This window comes from Silurus meridionalis, chromosome 13, assembly GCF_014805685.1.
Source record: "Silurus meridionalis isolate SWU-2019-XX chromosome 13, ASM1480568v1, whole genome shotgun sequence".
Lineage (NCBI taxonomy): Eukaryota > Metazoa > Chordata > Actinopteri > Siluriformes > Siluridae > Silurus > Silurus meridionalis.
In genome coordinates this window covers 1,531,389-1,551,388 of record NC_060896.1, presented here as the reverse complement: position 1 = coordinate 1,551,388, position 20,000 = coordinate 1,531,389, and the positions used below count along the sequence as shown (strand labels likewise).

At 44.9% G+C, this 20,000-nt stretch overlaps 1 protein-coding gene across 5 annotated transcripts; it reads right to left on the bottom strand.

Moving 5' to 3' along the window:
• Positions 1-1,814: 1,814 nt before the first annotated feature.
• Positions 1,815-17,352, bottom strand: mapk6 (mitogen-activated protein kinase 6). 5 transcript variants are annotated; one of them, XM_046863870.1, is made up of 7 exons: positions 17,187-17,352; positions 8,170-9,239; positions 4,303-4,447; positions 3,856-4,020; positions 3,514-3,715; positions 2,556-3,195; positions 1,815-2,261 (listed from the first exon to the last, which is right to left on the bottom strand). In XM_046863870.1, the coding sequence occupies exons 2-7, from the start codon at positions 8,722-8,724 to the stop codon at positions 1,911-1,913; spliced, it is 2,058 nt and encodes a 685-aa protein (XP_046719826.1). In that variant the 5' UTR covers positions 8,725-9,239; positions 17,187-17,352; the 3' UTR covers positions 1,815-1,910. The 5 variants fall into 5 exon arrangements, with proteins under 5 accessions (XP_046719826.1, XP_046719829.1, XP_046719823.1 ...); XM_046863873.1 differs by having other exon boundaries at positions 8,170-9,236; XM_046863867.1 differs by lacking the exon at positions 17,187-17,352 and adding an exon at positions 12,579-12,726.
• Between the last annotated feature and the right edge of the window lie 2,648 nt (positions 17,353-20,000).

The following is a 20,000-nucleotide window of genomic DNA, read 5'->3' as shown; positions in this document are numbered from 1 at the left end:
TTACACTAATGATAAACTGTGAGAATTAGAATCTCATTTCAGCGGCCATTTTATTTTTATTTTATTTTACAAGGGAACCAACGGAGTAACAGTTCATCAACCGTCAAAAAAGAAAGAAAATAAAAAAATAAAAAGAGAAGAGTCCATAGATCTACTACATGCTAGAATAACCTTAAACCTTTATCATGCTCACGTCGGCGTGGGGGGGGGGTCGAAAAAAAACCGTACAACAACATAAAAGACATGGCCTTCCGTGGACACGTCCCGAACCGCACACGTGAGGAGAAAGACGGAGGGGAAAACAAAAAAACGTTAAGACTTCAAGGTGCGTCAATTCCGTCCGCTCGCAATCAGGCACCAAAATAAACAACAAACGCTTTTTGGGGTACAGAGTTCCTCACAAAAAGATTAGAGCAATCACACACACACACACACACACACACACACACACACACACACACACACACACACACACACACACACACGATGGAAGTTCAGCATCAGTCGCCATTCAGAGTCACATTGTAAAAGAACGACGGCTCTAAAATAAATATGATTCAAAATAAATATGAAATCTCAAAAAACAGCCGTGTGATCGGGCACTGAAAAGATCGTACAGGGAGAGTCGTGTACACACACACACACACACACACACACCTCCGCATGTCTACGGTTACCTCTGAGGTAGATAACACACGTTAATCTACGGTTTAAAATAAACACAAAATAAAATGCTGGCATCAGGTAGAAATAAAACAGCTGCTGTACAGAGAGAGAGAGAGAGAGAGAGAGAGAGAGAGAGAGAGAGAGAGAGACTTTAGATATAGGGGGAAAAATTATATAAAAAAGGGAAGATTATTAATAAAACATAATTAATAATAATTTAAAAGAATGAAATAAAAGGCATTTTTTTTACTTTAACTGCAGAATGAAAAAAAAAAGTTATATTTTTTGGGGGGGAGGAAAAAATTACACATGATTATATATATTTAAAATAAAAATATGGATGTGGGTGTATGCTTAAATAGTAAAACAAAAAAAAAAAAGATTACAAAAAATCGTTAAATATGATAAAAGACAGAACACCTTTGGTGAATAAATCTTTAAGGAGAGTATAAAAGGATAAAATAAATAAATAAAGCGGCAATAAAAGAATAATAATGCAGAGAAGAAAACAGAACGAAGGACTTTGGTGTGTGAAAGAAGAGGCATGAAGAAGTGAAAGAGGAGGAGGTAGAGGTGTACAGCAGGTGGTGGTGGTGGTGGTAGTTTGGGGTATCAGTCTGTGGTGGTAGTTTTTCGTGACTCCTCCTGTAGTACGTTTGACAGTCTACAGTATCCTGTGCGCAAACACCATGTTTCTGAGGTTTTTTAATAATGTATATCATTTTCCTGTTTTCATTTTTATTTCTGGGACAAAAAATAATCAGAATAAAATAATAATAAAATAAAACACTGAAACTCTTAAGTGAACCATTCACACAAACACCCTCTGTCTCTCTCTCTGACAGAGAACACAAATCAAGAGTAGCCGTGTGTGTGTGTGTGTGTGTGTGTGTGTGTGTGAAGTTTTGAAATGCTTCAAGTAAAATAACACACTAAACATAAAGGATTAAAAAAATAATAATAAGATCAAGCCGATCTCCTTGTGTGTGAGTGTCTGTGTGTGCGTGTGTGTGTGTGTGTGTGCGTGTGTGTGTGTGTGTGAGATACGCCCTATCACAACATGAGAACCGTGGCTCTGTTAAAGCGCAGGCGTTTCAGAAACACATGGTAACGGATTGTCTGGTAGATGGAGAAACACCGGCGTGTGATTGGCTCGTGAGCATAAGCCCCGCCCCCCCGGATGCTGACAGTATGCCGTGTCCCGGATGCTGCGATGGACGCTGACGGTTCTCCGGGGCGGAGCTTTAATTCAGGTGCTTGAGGATGCTGCTGTAGGTCTTGTGGGCGATCTGAGGAGAACACCTGACGTGAGCCTGCAGAGATTTTTTGCCGTCGAAGCCGAGAGTCTCGAGGACGATCTCGCCGTTGAGCCGGGGCGTGGTCTCGTCCCGCAGAGGGACCTCGGGGTCCGGGGAGACGTCTGGAGAGCAGACGGACGGGTTCTCGTCCTCCTTTTTGCTGAAGAGACGATCCAGGTAGCTGGTGTATCCTCCTCCGTATCCTCCTCCATCCTTCTGCTCGTCCCAGCACGCCTCGTCTATCAGGCAGCTCTCGTTCCCACTGCTCTCCCACGGACACTGCTGAGCCATGTTCACCTGATACACACACACACACCATCATCATCATCATCATCATCATCAGAGTGACAAGAGAGTGAACAAAAATAACAAAAGGAGAAATAAGGAAATGAAAACAAAAAAAATAAATAAGAAAAGTGTGTGTGCGTACTAGCTTGGACCTGAAATGAGAAGCTGAGAAACAGAGATATTGTGTGTGTGTGTGTGTGTGTGTGTGTGTGTGTGTAGATGGTGATTGTGGGTATATGCGAGTGTGTATATACACCGGAGTGCTTGTGTATACGTGAATGAGTGTGTGTGTGTGTGTGGTACCTGACACTTCTCGTCCTTCTCCTGGCTGGTGGACTTGCTGAGCTGAGCTGAGACGGAGCTGTTGAGCTCGTTGAGCTCGTTGAGGAGGCCGATGTCTCTGCTCTCGGGCTGCAGGCTCAGGCGGATGGTTCCAGCGATGAAAGAGTCGAAGTCGAAGCCCTGGTGCTGCTGCTGCTGCTGGTGCTGCTGCTGGTGCTTCTCCTTGTCCAGCTGAGCCTTCACCAGGCCGTTCTTCTCGCACTTGCTCTTGCTCTTGCGGTCGGCTCGCTCTTTGCTCTGCTGCTCCTTCCAGTTGGAGAGGTCGATGATCAGCTTGGGCTCGTAGTAGTGGTTCACCTCGCTCTCCCTCCAGATCAGGTTATCCAGGTAGGACTGGGAGGCGGCCTTGTAGTTGCAGGTGTGGCCGCACTCCAGCTCGCAGTACTTGTTCTCGTGGTGGATGCCGGTGTCTCGCGCCAGGTCGAACGGCTGCTCGTCCAGGAACTTCTCGCTCTCCGCGTCTGCGTACTTGCGAGGGTCCAGCTGCGCCTCCTCGTCGTCCGTCATGTCGGACACGGCCCGGGGGTCGCGCTGCACCTTCTCCACCTCGCCCACGCTCTGCAGGGGCCACTCCGGCTCCGACATCTGACTCTCATGGTACCTGAGGAGCAGATTGGGTCATCTTCACATACTTCAACCAAATAACACAAATCGTGTGTGTGTGTGTGTGTGTGTGTGTGTGTGTGTGTTAACTACATGGTGTTAATGAATAGGTGATAAAATCCAGTAACCTCATTATAACCTGTGTGTGTGTGTGTGTGTGTGTGTGTGTGTGTGACAAACACTCTGGAATGTGTGCACCCGTGTGTGTGTGACTGAAACACTCTGGAATGTGTGTGTGTATATATGTGTGTGTGTGTGTATGTATATATGTGTGTGTGTATATGTGTGTGTGTGTGTGTGTGTGTGTGTGTGTTACCTGTCCCAGTTGTAGGTGTGGCTGTGGCTCTCGTCCATGAGCAGAATGTCGTCCACCTCGTCCTCGATGTGGAAGGGGTGAGAGGACACCGGCTCGTCCAGAGGGAACGAGTACACGCTCATGTAGGGATGGGCCAGTGCCTCCTCTGCCGTCAGACGGTCCATGGGGTTGAAGGTCAAGATCTTCTCCAGGAAGTCCAGAGCTGTGTGTAAAGAACAGCGAGGTTGTTTAAGAAGCGGTAGAAAGTAGGTACTGACTAGGTACAGGGTGTGTGTGTGTGTGTGTGTGTGTGTGTGTGTGTGTGTGTGTGTGTGTGTGTGTGTGAGAGTGTGTTACACTGACCCTCGGCGCTGACCCCCGGCAGCAGTTTGGCGAGCGGAGTGTGTGGCACGGACATGTCGTTTTTAATAAACACGGGGATGACGCTCTCTAGCTCCTGTCTGTCCTCTTCGTGGATCACAGGAATCGACTCCAGGATCAGCTGCATCTGCTCCAACTCATGAGCACCTACACACACCCACACACACCCACACCCACACACACAGTCAAATCTCCACAGATTGCAAGAAAGGATAAAACAGGAAATCTCAGACACCAGAGAAAATGTTATGCTAATGACATGTTAATGATGTACATATATTCTGGGGTGAGGCCTCCCTTAAAAGGAAGTTGAACTGAGTTCAGTGTGATATTAACGCTGCAGGTCAGGTTCAGTAGTGCTGAAGAGAGGGTACTGAAGCTCCATACAGAATTCTATGAGGTAATAAAGTAATGAAAGGAGGTTCTGACCTGCGAAGAGTGTTTTTCCCGTCAGCATCTCGGCGAAGATGCAGCCGGCTGCCCACATGTCGATGGCTTTAGTGTAGTTATTGGGGGAGAGGAGGAGACGAGGGGAACGGTACCATTTAGTGACCAGGCCTTCTGATAGGTATCCCTGAGGGAGAAAGTCAGAGTTTGGGGTAAGCTTTCTTCCATTTAATTGTTGCAAAATTGCTCACACACAGTACAAATACGTTTTTAATATAAATGTAATTTATGTGAACACATACCAATATAGAAAAGTCTACATTATTTTGTTTGCAGGATTCAAGAAAGTATGTGTTACACGTTATGGAGGAATTCAGTGCATGTACGGGGTGTGGCCTCAGAAGTGTGCAGTAGGCATGCAGTAAATGTGGAGTAGGTGGGCAGTAGGTAGGCAGTAAGTGTGGAGTAAGTGGGCAGTAAGCGTGCAGTAGGTAGGCAGTAAGTATGCAGTAGGTGGGCAGTAAGCGTGCAGTAGGTGGGCAGTAAGTGTGCAGTAGGTGGGCAGTGGCAGTAAGTGTGCAGTGGGTGGGCAGTAAGTGTGCAGCAGGTGGGCAGTGGGCAGTAAGTGTGCAGTAGGTGGGCAGTGGGCAAGTGTGCAGTAGGTGGGCAGGGCAGTAAGTGTGCAGGTGGGCAGTGCAGTAGGTGGGCAGTAAGCGTGCAGTAAGTGTGCAGTGGGCAGTAAGTGTGCAGTAGGTGGGCAGTGCAGTAGGTGGGCAGTAAGCATGCAGTAGGTGGGCAGTAAGTGCAGCAGGTGGGCAGTAAGTGCAGTAGGTGGGCAGGGCAGTAAGTGTGCAGGTGGGCAGTAAGTGCAGTAGGTGGGCAGTGGGCAGTAAGTGTGCAGTAGGTGGGCAGTAAGTGTGCAGTAGGTGGGCAGTGGGCAGTAAGTGTGCAGTAGGTGGGCAGTAAGTGTGCAGTAGGTGGGCAGTGGGCAGTAAGTGTGCAGTAGGTGGGCAGTAAGTGTGCAGTAGGTGGGCAGTGGGCAGTAAGCATGCAGTAGGTGGGCAGTGGGCAGTAAGCATGCAGTAGGTGGGCAGTGGGCAGTAAGCATGCAGTAGGTGGGCAGTAAGCGTGCAGTAGGTGGGCAGTAAGCGTGCAGTAGGTGGGCAGTGGGCAGTAAGCATGCAGAAGGTGGGCAGTAAGTGTGCAGTAGGTGGGCAGTAAGTGTGCAGTAGGTGGGCAGTAAGCGTGCAGTAGGTGGGCAGTAAGCGTGCAGTAAGTGTCCAGAAGGTGGGCAGTAAGCAGTCTAAATCTGGTTGTTTTAAACAAGATGATTCTGCGAGATACTTTAAGTTCCCTGTTATTGGCTAATCTGCAATTTGATAAATTTCCAGTTCAAATCAAATTTTTATTTGTCACATACACATTCATACAGAGTACAACATGCATTTATTCCCTTAAAAAGTTTCCAGTCTTGAAAGTACAGGGATTTTGTAACTGTAATCAGGAACTGTGTTTACGTATATACACACACACACACACACACACACACACACACACACACTAGTAACGTAGTATAACTATTTCAGTGTTTAATGTAACAGGTTGAACATGTTTGTGCCACACACACACACACGTCAGTGATAGTGAATCATCATGTTATGCACAGAGTGACTCACCACCACCACCACACACACAAACACACACACACTTATCACTTCATTTACTGATAGCTGTGTACCTACACACTCCTCTATTCATCACTCGTGTACTCTCTACACCAGCGTACAGGTGAAGGACTGAGAGAGAGAGAGAGAGAAAAGGAGGAGTAAAACTCTTTAACCAGCTTTATCCAGAATGCTGAGAACATCCTGCTCCTCCTGCATTTCTCCCTCATTTCTCCCCATCTCTCTCTCTCATACTGCATTGTCACTGTGTATTATACACTCCTTATTGCACTACTGTACATTCCACCCATATTTATACTGTTATACTGAATCATACACACACACACTTGTACATATCATGTCATTGAGCATGTGATATTATTATCTATGTATAATCTTTGTACAGTATGATGAATATTACTAATATACACCAGATATTACCTGCTGCAGCTTCTGTACATTAATCATCCTCATACACTATTTATCCACTGTTATTTATTATAAAGAACAGTGCATTTCATCGCCTCTGTACATCTAACCTAATCTCTCTCTCAGTCTTTCTACCCATCTCTCTCTCTCTCTCTCTCTCTCTCTCTCTCTCTCTCTGTCTCTCTGTCTCTCTGTCTGTTGGTCTGTCTCTCTCTCTCTCTCTGTCTGTCTGTCTCTCTCTCTACCCATCTCTCTCTCTCTCTCTCTCATCTCTCTCTCTCTCTCTCTCTCTCAGTCTGTCGGTCTGTCGCTCTCTCTCTACCCATCTCTCTCTCTCTCTCTCTCTCTCTCTCTCTCTCTCTGTCTGTTGGTCTGTCTCTCTCTCTCTCTCTGTCTGTCGCTCTCTCTACCCATCTCTCTCTCTCTCCCATCTCTCTCTCTCCCATCTCTCTCTCTCTCTCAGTCTGTCGGTCTGTCTCTCTCTCTCTCTCTACCAATCTCTCTCTCTCTCTCTCATCTCTCTCTCTCTGTCTCTCTCTCTCTCTACCCATCTCTCTATCTCTCTCTCTCTCTCTCTGTCTGTCTGTCTCTCTCTCTCTCTCACCCATCTCTCTCTCTACCCATCTCTCTCTCTCTCTCTCTCTCTCTCTCTCTCTCTCTCTCTCTCTCTCTCTCTCTCTCTGTCGCTCTCTCTCTACCCATCTCTCTCTCTCTCTCTCTCTCTCTCTCTCAGTCTGTCTGTCACTCTCTCTCTCTACCCATCTCTCTCTCTCTCTCTCTCTCTCTCTCTCTCTCTCTCTCTGTGTCTGTCGGTCTGTCGCTCTCTCTCTTTATGAGTAAACACTTAATGTTTTTTACACAGACACACACACACACACACACACACACACACACACACACACACACACACACACACACAGACACACACAGACACACACAGACACACACAGACACACAGACACACACAGAGACGTGTGTAAGATGTATTATTAATTCTGAATCAGCTCCTCCTCCTCACCGCTGTTTTTCTGAGGACAGATTTAGCAAGGGGAAGAAAACCATATGCAAAACATGATTTAAAAATAAAGTGTCACGTGTGTGTGTGTGTGTGTGTGTGTGTAAGACAACCATTCATGGACGTGCTACACAAATAGCACGTTATTCCCCCTTACAATACACGTGTGTGTGTGTGTGTGTGTGTGTGTGTGTGTGTGTGTGTGTGTGTGTGTGTGTGTGTGTGTGTGTGAGAAAGAGAGAGCGAGAGAGAGAGAGAGAGGGGGCGGCAGCAGCTGGAAAACCTGCGTAAATCACGTGTGTGTGCGTGTGTGTGTGTGTGAGAGCTGAAAGAGATGTGATGACTAATCAAAGCCACGTGTGAGCGTTTCTCTGAAACAGCCGGTGGAAACACATCATCGCTTGGAAAGAAAAAAAGAGAAAGAAATAAAGAAGAGGGTAGAAAGGAAAAATAAAGGGCTGACGCTGTGCGGCCCGCGGCGGAGAATGAGGTCACGGTACGCCGGATGAGAACAGGACGTCTGATAAACAACAAACTCATGACAGACGGAAAAACTCTCGTTTCCTCTCACACAAGTGTTTTAGTGGAGTTCACTTCCTCTTTCACACCTGAACACCACATGAAGAGTCTGACAGGTGTGCTGTAGAGCTTCTCAGCCTGAGAACCGTGTGAACACACACACAAACACACACACACACACACACACACATCAGGGGAACAAATGTCGAGAGAGAGAGAGAGAGAGAGAGAGAGAGAGAGAGAGAGAGAGAGAAAGAAGAATAGATGATTGAGATGTTTCACCTTGTGAGAGTAGTGAGGGTCCATGATGCGTGCCAGCCCGAAGTCTCCGATCTTCAGCACCAGGTCCTCGGTGTTGACGAACAGGTTGGCAGGTTTGAGGTCTCTGTGCAGGACGTTAGCCGAGTGGATGTACTTGAGGCCGCGCAGCAGCTGGTAGACGAACAGGCGAGCGTGTTCCTCGGAGAGCGGGCCCTGGTCCAGCACGGTGCAGAGGTCGGTCTCCACGTACTCCTGCACGATGTAGACGGAGTTGACCTCGGTCAGAGAGCCGGCGTCCTCGCTCAGATGCCGCCCGCTCGGCCCCAGCGTCTCGAACACGCGCACGATGTTGTCATGGTCTAGACGCCGGATGATCTTGATCTCTCTGAGCGCATGCTTCACGCTCTGCGCGTCTGTTAGGACGATCTTCTTCACGGCCACGCGCTTGTCGCAGTCCTGGTCCACTGCTGAGAACACCAGGCCGTTCCCCCCGTACCCGAGCGGCTTCAGGTCCGTGTACCGGGGGCCCAGGTCGAACCCGTGGATGTTCATCAGGCTCTCGAATTTCTCCGCCATTTAGTCAGAGGGACCCAGATATTACACCTTCAGTCCAGATGTTCCACTTTAGGTCTTCAGGAGGAACCCAAACAAACAGAACTCCTCACAGCTTAAAAAAAAAAAACTTAACAAAACTAAAAAACCACCACCACCTCCTCCAGCGTTCCTGGTTGGATCCTCAGAGTGTGTGATGAAATGGAGGAATGAGGGGAGATCGGTGATGAAATGCACGTATGAAAGCCAGTAGTAGCAGCAGCAGCATCCTCACAGCACTGGTGTGTTCAGTGTACGACTGGTCCTGAGCGGCAGCAGCATGGCGATCCTGACCTGAAGAACCCGGAGCCGTCTGGTCTGGTGAGGAGCAGGGAGAGGAGCGGGGTGAGGAGCGGGGAGAGGAGCAGGGAGAGGAGCGAGAAACGTGGATGAGGTCTGGGCTTGGGTTTAGCACTATCGCTCTCCCTCAGTGATCGGGTGGCTCCAGCTCGCCACAGTCGCAATCGAAGCTATCGTCCATTTTACAGCGGGGTTTCCTGCTAAAACACACACACACACACACACACACACACACACACACACACACACACACACACACACACACACACACCATGCTGTTAATGATTGTCTTTTCAAAGGTTCAGAGGTCACATCTGGACGTAGATGGACATCGTCAACCAACAGCCTATCATAAGATCTGGAGGTGTGTCTGTACTAGCCAATCATGGCACAGGGAGCCGGACCTGTCCTGATATTAACTTACATACAAGAAAGAAAGGAGGAATGAAAATTAATAAAGAAAAAAAAGGAGAAAGAACCAACAGAGGAGTAAAATGTGTAAAACTAAGAAAAGAAAGAAAGAACTATGTAAAAAAAAAAAAAAAAAAGAGGGGGGGGGACTAAGCATGAGAACTGTGTGAGGAAAGAAAGAAAAAAAGATTGGGAAAGAGAGAAAGAGCAGGAAAAGGTTTGAAACGACTGAGAAAAGAAAGAAGTAAAAAAAGAAAGTTGAGCAGAGCAGAAGAGAAAGAATCTGGACAGATTAACAGGGGGGTTTGAGACGTGTGGACGACTGGTTTTCACTAAACATTCACGTGTACAGAAATCCTGAACCATTTGGGTTTAGAATCTGTCTGTCCACATCTTGAGCAGATGTTGAAGAAGGTGAGGTCTGAGAGACAGGTTCAGGAGGAATGTTAAACTGATCTGAGGCGTCACCGCAGTGTGTTTGGTGTAGCACCGATACGGGGTGTAGGCTGGAGTTTCTGTGTGTGTGTGTGTGTGTTGGAGGGGTGGGGGGTAGTTTGGAGGACTGTAGCTCCACTCTGACGTCAGGGAGATATCTAACTCTGAGGAACACACTGTGTTCTTCATGGAGAGCTTTTTAACACAGCAGACTTCTAGGAATTTCACTCAGAAACTGCAGGCTGAAATTAAACACGCGCAGGTTTCCCGTAAAGCCAACACACACACACACACACACACACACACACACACACACACACACACACACACACAGAAAGTCGACCCCGTATCGGCGTTACACCACAGAAGACTCAGATCGGCCCCTTAATTACGCTCAGGATGCAGTATAGAGTATAGAAAGAGTAATATTTAGGACGGAGAAACAAAATGGCGTCTCACACGCCAAAACCTTTAGGGATTAATTTTCAGAGATAACGTTACTCCTCTCAGCTCAACACCTTCAAACACACACAGCTCTTATTTTTAACAAAACACAAAGCTCCAGCATCAACCATTAAACACGTCTCATTATCAAATAATAGAATAGAATTAAAAGGAAAAATCTTAAAAAAAAAAGGAGGAGAGAAAAAAGGAAAGGCTAAAAAGAGGGCTGAAGCGATTCCTCCAGTCACTCGAGTAATTGGAATATAAAAATGCACTCCTCAGTGAGTGAGTTCCTCAGTGAGTGAGTTCCTCAGTGAGTGAGTTCCTCAGTGAGTGAGTTCCTCAGACGTCATTTATATACCTGTATTTTATAAAAGTTTTTAGTTTAGTTTGTGTGTAATTTCAACAACAAGGTAATTATTTTCTATGAAGGAAATAAATCAGTTTTAGTCTTTAATAAAAACACAGTACTGATTATCTGATTACTGAACAATCAGTAGAAAACTCCATTACTAAAATAATCAATAGCTGCAGCTCGAGATCAAAGAAAAAAAGGTTTGAAACCATTAGAGAGAATTTAAAAAAATGCACAAAAAGATGAGAAAATGTGAACAAGAAAAGTGTGTGAGGAAAGAACAAATACAGGGACGGAGAGAAAGAAAAACATAAGTGACAAAAAAGAAAGAAAAAATTTAAATCAGATAAAAAGAAAAGGAATGGAAGGAGTCTCCAGTGCCAGCAGAGAGAGAGAGAGAGAGAGAGAGAGAGAGAGAGAGACATTCTGTGTGTTTGTGTCTCCACAGGGGGCATGGCTATCTAATCTCAGTTAGATTAGACAAACTGCTGATTCAGGATCCAATCACCTCAAACACACTGTGTGCAGCTTTTTCTAACACAGTACAGGCTCTGTAAATGATGTGTGTGTGACTCGCCCAGGTCCTCTCCATTACACATACAGTCACTTAAAAACACAACATAATTACAGTACAAGAGCATTACTGTGTGTGTGTGTGTGTGTGTGTGTGTGTGTGTGTGTGTGTGTGAGGAGAGAGAGTATAAGAGTATACATGAGTGAATAAATATGAGTGTGTGAAAAAGAAGAGAGGGTGTGTGTGAGACTACACAGTCAGAGAGACTGTGTGTGTGTGTGTCTGTGTGTGTAAAAAGGGCAGACTAAGTGTGTATTAGTAGCTGAGTCAGTGTGTGTGTGTGTGTGTGTGTGTCAGAGCCAGCAGAAAGTGTGTCTAAAAGAGTCAGAGAAACAGTCAGTATATGCAAGTGTGTGTGTGTGTGTGTGTGTGTGTGTGTGTGTGTAACAAAGTGTGCATGAGAGACAGAAAAACAGTGTGTGTGTGTGTGTGTGTGTGTGTGTGTGTGTGTAAAAGGTGCAGATGTACAGTATTGCAGGATGGGCATTTTCAGAGTTATGATACAGGAGAAAGTTCTTAGCTCTACAATAAAAACAGAACCTGAACCAGGACTGGAACAAGAGACAAACCCAGAACCGGACCCAGAACCGCATGCAGAGCATTTATATAGTGTCCACCAAGCCAGGCTTTATCACTAATCCCCACCTGAACCCTCCTCTCTCACACACACACACACACACACACACACACACACACACACACAGAGGGACTTCAGCAGGGACTAAAAGGCTCAATAACTCAATAATGACCCAGTAAAGCCCGTGAGAAAAAGCCGAACACGGTGTAGTGGATCTCCTCCTCTCTCACATCAGCTGTGTTCGTATTAACCGCATAGATTTCTACATCCCATCCGGATCCTGAAGTTCCGCTCGGATTGGTTCGCTCCGACGTCAATCAAGAGTTCGGGCCTGGAAAATATGCGGTTCAGCCAATCAACGTGAATGAGGTGAGCTTACAGGAGCCTATCACAACGCAGGAGGGCGGGACTCCGTCCTAAAAATGGATGTAGACCGCAAACACGGCGAAGCGAATCACTCAGAATAACTCAGAATTCGGTTTAAGTAGTTTACACCTGATAAAACTGACCGAAATAAAAAGGTGTCAACAATTATAGTAATGTAAATATGTCTGAATAAAACACCACCACACGCCGGCTGTTTGAAGCCGAAGAGCCGCCTCGCGCGCCGAAACAAAGGGAGCCGTTGTTAACGGCCGGATGCTAACCGAGCTAGCAGGAGGAGATCAACACCTACATAACACTCATACACATTAAATAAAATCTCACCAACGTGGCAAAAAGACGTTGGTATCCAGACTTACGGCTCGTTCTGGGGTCATCTGGGGGATTTTCCTTCTGAACCGAACGCGCTCGGTTTCTCTATTGCTTCCCCCGCGGTCTCTGAGCGCCATTCACATTACTGCGGCGGAGTGGGGGAGGGGCGGGGCTTACCGCCACGTCATCAGAGTGCGAAAGGGGGCGTGGCGACAAGCGGCTCCCGGAAGAGAATACCCTCATTCATTAAAGCCGTGTGTGTGTGTGTGTGTGTGTGTGTGTGTGTGTGTGTGTGTGTGTGTGTGTGTGTGTGTGTGTGTGTGTGTGTGTGTGTGTGTGTGTGTGAGTGAGTGAGGAGTGAGGAGTGAGTGAGTGAGTGAGTGAGTGAGTGAGTGAGTGAGTGAGTGAGTGAGTGGGGCTGTGGCTATGGATGGGTGTGGGGTGTGTGGTGGGTTGGCGGGTCTGGAGGGTGTGTATGTAGGTATGGTGGGGTGTGTATGGTGGGTTGGCAGGTCTGGAGGGTGTGTATGTAGGTATGGTGGGGTGTGTATGGTGGGTTGGCAGGTCTGGAGGGTGTGTATGTGTGTATGTAGGTATGGTGGGCTGTGTGTTGGGTTTGGGTCTGGAGGTGTGTGTGTGTGTATGTAGGTATGGTGGGGTGTATGGTGGGTTGGCAGGTCTGGAGGTGTGTGTGTGTAGGGGGTATGGTGGGCTGTGTGTGTTGCGTTTGGTCTGGAGGGGTGTGTGTGTGTGTATGTAGGTATGGTGGGTTGGCAGGTCTGGAGGGTGTGTATGTGTGTATGTAGGTATGGTGGGCTGTGTGTGTTCGTTTGCAGGTCTGGAGGGGTGTGTATGTGTGTATGTAGGTATGGTGGGCTGTGTGTTGGGTTTGCGGGTCTGGAGGTGTGTGTGTGTGTGTATGTAGGTATGGTGGGGTGTGTATGGTGGGTTGGCAGGTCTGGAGGTGTGTGTGTGTAGGGGGTATGGTGGGCTGTGTGTTGCGTTATGGTCTGGAGGGTGTGTGTGTGTATGTAGGTATGGTGGGTTGGCAGGTCTGGAGGTGTGTATGTGTATGTAGGTATGGTGGGCTGTGTGTGTTCGTTTGCAGGTCTGGAGGGGTGTGTAGGTATGGTGGGGTGTGTATGGTGGGTTGGCAGGTCTGGGGGTGTGTAGGGGGTATGGTGGGCTGTGTGTGTTGCGCTTATGGTCTGGAGGTGTGTGTGTGTGTGTGTGTGTAGGTATGGTGGGTTGGCAGGTCTGAGGTGTGTATGTGTGTATGTAGGTATGGTGGGCTGTGTGTGTTCGTTTGCAGGTCTGGAGGGGTGTGTGTGTAGGTATGGTGGGGTGTGTATGGTGGGTTGGCAGGTCTGGAGGGGTGTGTGTGTGGTGGGTTGGCAGGTCTGGGGGTGTGTAGGGGTTATGGTGGGGTGTGTGTGGTGGGTTGGCGGGTCTGGGGGTGTGTAGGGGTTATGGTGGGGTGTGTGGTGGGTTGGCGGGTCTGGAGGGTGGGGTGTGGTGGGTTGGCGGGTCTGGGGGTGTGTAGGGGGTATGGTGGGGTGTGTGTGTGGGGGGTATAGTGGGTGTGTCTGTGTGGTGGGTGGGGGGGTATGGAATCTCTGTGTATTTAAGTGTTTCCTGCACGTTTCTGGGAAGGCTTGTGAAAGAGCTCTAATTTTTAACACCCATGATGTGCTGAGAGGTGTCACTTCCTGCTGCTTTGTATCACTTCCTGTCAGTGTTGAGAACAAAAACATATTTTAGATATTACTACATGCCCGTAGACTTCACCAGCTCTATTTCGTTTAGTATTTCTTCAGCTCATCAGAAAGCCAGCATCACCATGGAACTCAGATTACCCAGATTGCACTGCAGCTTGACTAACTAACTAACTAACTAACTAACAAACTAACTAACCACTCAACCTACATTAGAAAAACAGTGACATTCAAACAAATCAAGTAACTTATTTACATGCTTCAATAAATAACCAAATTCTTAAACTAATTAACTTACAGTAACTAAATAACAACGATTAAGCAAAATTATGAACTAAGTAAGATTATTATCTGAATATTTATCTAATTAACACACTGGTAAAGTAAATGAGTAACTAACTAACTGATTGACTGATTGATTAACCACATAACTAACTAACCAATCAACAACTAAATTACACCAGCCACCAATAAAACAAACATATAAAACAAACTACTAGTTAACTTTGGTAAATTATACATTACATATTGATGTAATTAAATTAATCCATTACAAAAAAAAAAACACTAACAACAAAATCAGATCAATAACCAGTGAAACTACAAAATATATTTCACAGTGATTGTTGTGTATCTCAGTAAAACTCTCATTAAAGTGTTTATCCAACACTGTAACGTCCTGTAGTTTTCAGAAAGTGATTGATTCCACACAGGAAAAGTTTAACATTGAGGTTCTAACGTGTGTATATGTGTATAAGGTTTCTCTCAGCGAGGGGTTCCTTCTCTAATTGGTGTATCAGAGAGGGTTCAGGGGTGGTACGAGGTTTTCCGCCGGTCCGGGGGGCAAGGGGGCGGGGGTTTGGGGTTTGGGGTAGCCATTAGCTGTGTTATATAACCTGTGGAATAATTGTCTTATCTTCACTCTTCTCAGACGTCACATGAACGCTGCCGGAATGTTCCGTAATCTACGGTTTACATAATCTAGAGCCGATTAGCACGGTTCAATGAAGAGAACACTCACACACACACACACACACACACACACACACACACACACACACACACACACACACACTCACACACACACACACACAACCATACATTTCATTTCATCTGCTGTGTGTGTGTGTGTGTGTGTGTGAGAATGTTCCTCCTCAGTGTCAGACATCATCTGGTTTTATAAAACAATAAAAGTGTTTCTCAACCTGAAATTGCATCAGTGATCCCAGACACACACACACACACACACACGCAGCAGCATTTGAAATGAAATGTATCCCTGTGTGCTACAGCTAGCATGTTTGTGTTGAAAGTTAAAGTATGGCTGAACATAATTATCTTCACTGATACTCCGCTTTAGAGTTAGCAACAGTTGCTGAATGTTAGCTAAAGAATCTAGTAGCTGGTTAACTTTATTCCAATGCTCTAATGCTAACATTGTTTGCTAACAAACTGATGTGATTAACAAGTAACTGATTGACTGAGTACCAAAGTAACTAAACAACTAACCAACTAACTAACTGCTTTATCCAAATGCTCTGGTTCTAGCATGCTAAAAGCATCTGCTAACAGAGGGACCTGACTAGCTAACTATCTAAACAACTAATAAGTGTGTCTTTATAGCCATTAGCAAGCTAATTGTGTTTGGCTATCATAAACTAAACTATATAAAAACTAGCTGTTTAAGGTTGGTTTAAAGTGGTGGCCAGCAAGTTACAGTAAATAGTCTCTCTATTAGCTAACTAGCAGTTTGTGTTTGGTGAGCATACTTACATGATAGCTAGCTAGTTAATCGTGTTTATTTAAAATAACCTAAAGACACATACCAAGTAACAGCAAAGTCAATAGATTGTTTGATAAACATTGTAGCTAGCTTTGGGTAGCGAAACCCGATGACAGCTGGGTAGTTCAAGTAAATAGATAACAGTATAAATAAAACAGCTGAAAATAAATAAAATTAATAAGTAAATTAATAAATAATTAAACTAGCGTGCTTGTGTTTAGTTTGAATACCTTAATAGCAGCTCCTAAAATGATGCAAGCATGCTAGTTATGGTAAATAGATTACTATTTACTAAACTTTTCCACTTACTAATAACTAGTTAAAATAAAATGATAGTATAAATCATCTAGCAAATAAACAAACAAATAAATAAATACATAAATGAACTGTTTGTGTTTAATTGGACAACCTCAGTAACAGCTAGTGTGTGTAAAAAGATTAAAGAGTAAAGAATCTAGATCTTACAGAAATTGATCAATTGTTCAATATAAATAAACAAAATGAACTAATAAATGATCCAGCTAGCTAAATGCAGTTTTTAAGCTGCTGCTAACAGTCTAGTTATGATAGATACATTCTATATAGCTAGCTAGCGGTTTGAATAGCATACCCCAGGGACAGCTGTAAATAAATTGCTTTATAAAGACATTAGACACAATGTTTGCTTGCATGCTTCGGATTATGTTGGGCCCCAATTCTTTTTGAAAGCTGTTTTGTCTCATGTAATTTATTGCCATATAATAAACAAATTGATATATATATTTTTGCTTCCATTGTATAAACAATTAAGGATTTCACTAATAAACAAATAAATCAATAAAATAAAGGGGGTTAATCTCGATAATGCGGTTTAATGTGTACAGTCTGTTCTCAAGTCCATGCCAGCATAAGTCGGATCAAACACCTTCAATACCCATAAATCCTTGTTGCTGAGCAGTGTGGGGGGGTACGAAGGGGTTGGTGACAGGGAGTACGTGTGTGTGTGTGTGTGTGTGTGTGTGTGTGTGTGTGTGTGTCCGTCCAACAGTTCACTTGTCCTACATCTGTATCTGTGTGTCACCTGTCACCTGTCCTGTACAATACTGTGTGTGTGTGTGTGTGTGTGTGTGTGTGTGTGTGTGTGTGTGTGTGTGTGCATGTGTGTGTGTGTGTCTTACCAGGTCTGTAATAGTCCAGTGTCCCCTTGAGCTTCATGTTCAGAGTTTAATCCATAAAATGTTCCAAATGTTCAGCGTTTAGGAGAGAACGTCTGGGACAAGTGTTCGGTTCAGTGTGTGTGTGTGTGTGTGTGTGTGTGTGTGTGTGTGTGTGTGTGTGTGTGTGTGTGTGCAGGAGTGCTGTTACTGAGATGAGACTCCATGCCGGGTTAAATATAGGCCATGAGGGAAAGGGGAGGAGACCTGACTGTGTATGGCCCTGTCCTATTACAGACCTCTACACACACACACACACACACACACACACACTTGAAGTACCATGGAAGTTTTATTTTAGAATAATGTGCCTCATGACAAAGACTTTACCTCTATTGTACATTCCAGGTTGTATGAATAGGTATGAATGGCAATTAATATGCAAATTAGACACGCCCCCTTGTCCTTCTGCCTTTTCTTTTAGCAAATTTTAGAATTTAATGTCCTGTTACTATGACGACTGCAGTTTGAGTTAGCTCAGTTAGCTAGCTAATCCATCGTTCCTCACAGGCTCTGTGATTAAAAATGTCCACAAGTCACAAACCTTCCTCTCTGTGTGAAGATGAAAAGCATAAATCAATCATTTTCCCTCATGTACTTCAGTATAAAACTGCAGAGTCTGTCTGTGTGAACACCTGTCTGTCTGTCTGTCTGTCTGTCTGAGCACCTGTCTGTCTGTCTGTCTGTGTGAGCATCTGTCTGTCTGTGTGAATGTCTGTCTGTCTGTCTGTCTGTCTGTCTGTCTGTGTGAACATATGTCTATGTGAGTGTCTGTCTGTCTGTCTGTCTGTCTGTCTGTGTAAACATATGTCTGTCTGTGTGAGTGTCTGTCTGTCTGTCTGTGTGAACATCTGTCTGTCTGTCTGTGTGAACATATGTCTGTCTATGTGAGCATCTCTCTGTCTGTGTGAGCATCTGTCCGTCTGTCTGTCTGTGTAAAAATCTGTCTGTCTGTCTGTCTGAGCATCTGTCTGTGTGTGTGAGCATCTGTCTATCTGTCTGAACATCTGTATGTGTGTCTGTCAGTGTGAACATATGTCTATCTGTTTATCTATATGATCTTTCTGTCTGTGTAAACATCTGTCTGTGTGTCTGTTTGTCTGTGCACCTGTCTTTGTGAACATCTGTTTGAATGTTTGTGTGAACATCAAGGATGTTCTATGTACTTTTGTATTAAACCTATTTGCCCATTTATCTGTGATAATAATAATAATAATAATAATAATAATAATAATAATAATAATAATAATGACTGTGAACACTCTGCTGTAATGTAATTATGTTGCTACATGGTGCTGTAATTACTATGTCATCATGCCATTTCATGCAGAGTGTGTGTGTGTGTGTGTGTGTGTGTGTGTGTGTGTGTGTGTGACATTCTGCATTCTTGGCAGATTTGGTTGTTTACTCAAGTCACTGGATATATATGGGTCAGTTTATGTGTCATTACACACATTAAGGTCATCTGGATTTGTCGCTTTGTCAGATCTGTGTGTGTGTGTGTGTGTGTGTGTGTGTGTGTGTGTGTGTGTGTATACACACACACACACACACACACACACACACACGGAGGACAGGATGTGTTGCATGTTCAGCATTATTATAAGCATGTGTGTAATTAGCGACAGATCAGCCAAGTGTGTGTGTGTGTGTGTGTGTGTGTGTGTGTGTGTGTGTGTGTGTGTGTGTGTGTGTGATGAATGACAGATCAGGTGAGCGTGTTTATACTCGATCATGCGATGGGTCAAAGTTGTAGACAACAGAATGAAGAAATGTGTGAAGTACAGTGTGTGTGTGTGTGTGTGTGTGTGTGTGTGTGTGTGTGTGTGTGTGTGTGTGTGTGTGTGTTCACTCTTTTATATCTGATAACGCACACACAAAATCAGTGTCAAGGTTTTGCCCCAATTATCTTTTTATCACTAGAGCAATAGACTTTCTAAGGAACCACCCAGTTACATAACACACAATACATCTCTTTATGTCTGTCTGTCTGCCTGTCTGCCTGTCTGCAGCTTTATCTGTCTGTCTTTTTATAACTGTCTGTCTACCTGTTTGCCTCTTTATCTGTCTGTCTGTTTCTGTCTTTATTTGTCTGTCTCTATTTGTCTGTCTCTTTGTAAGTGTCTGTCTGTCTGTCTGTCTGTCTGTCTGTCTGTCTGTCTGCATCTTTATCTGTCTGTCTTTTATAACTTTCTGTCTGCCTGTTTGCCTCTTTATCTGTCTGTCTGTTTCTGTCTTTATTTGTCTGTCTCTATTTGTCTGTCTCTTTGTAACTGTCTGTCTGTCTGTCTGTCTGTCTGTCTGTCTGTCTGTCTGTCTGTCTGTATGCCTGTCTGCATCTTTATCTGTCTGTCTTTTATAACTGTCTGTCTGTCTGTTTGCCTCTTTATCTGTCTGTCTGTCTGTTTATCTGTCTTTATTTGTCTGTCTCTTTATAACTGCCTGTCTGTCTGTCTGCCTGCCTCTTTATCTGTCTGCCTCTTTATCTGTCTGTCTGTCTGCCTCTTTATCTGTCTGTCTGTCTGCCTCTGTCTTTATTTGTCTGTCTCTTTATAACTTTCTGTCTGTCTATCTTCCTGTCTGCCTCCATATCTGTCTATCTGTCTTTATTTGTCTGTCTCTTAATTACTTCCTGTCTGTCTGTCTGCCTCTTTGTCTTTATTTGTTTGTCTCTTTATAACTTTCTGTCTGTCTGTCTGTCTGTCTGTCTGTCTGTCTGTCTGTCTGTCTACCTCTTTATCTGTCTGTCTGTCTGTCTGTCTGTGTCTTTATTTGTCT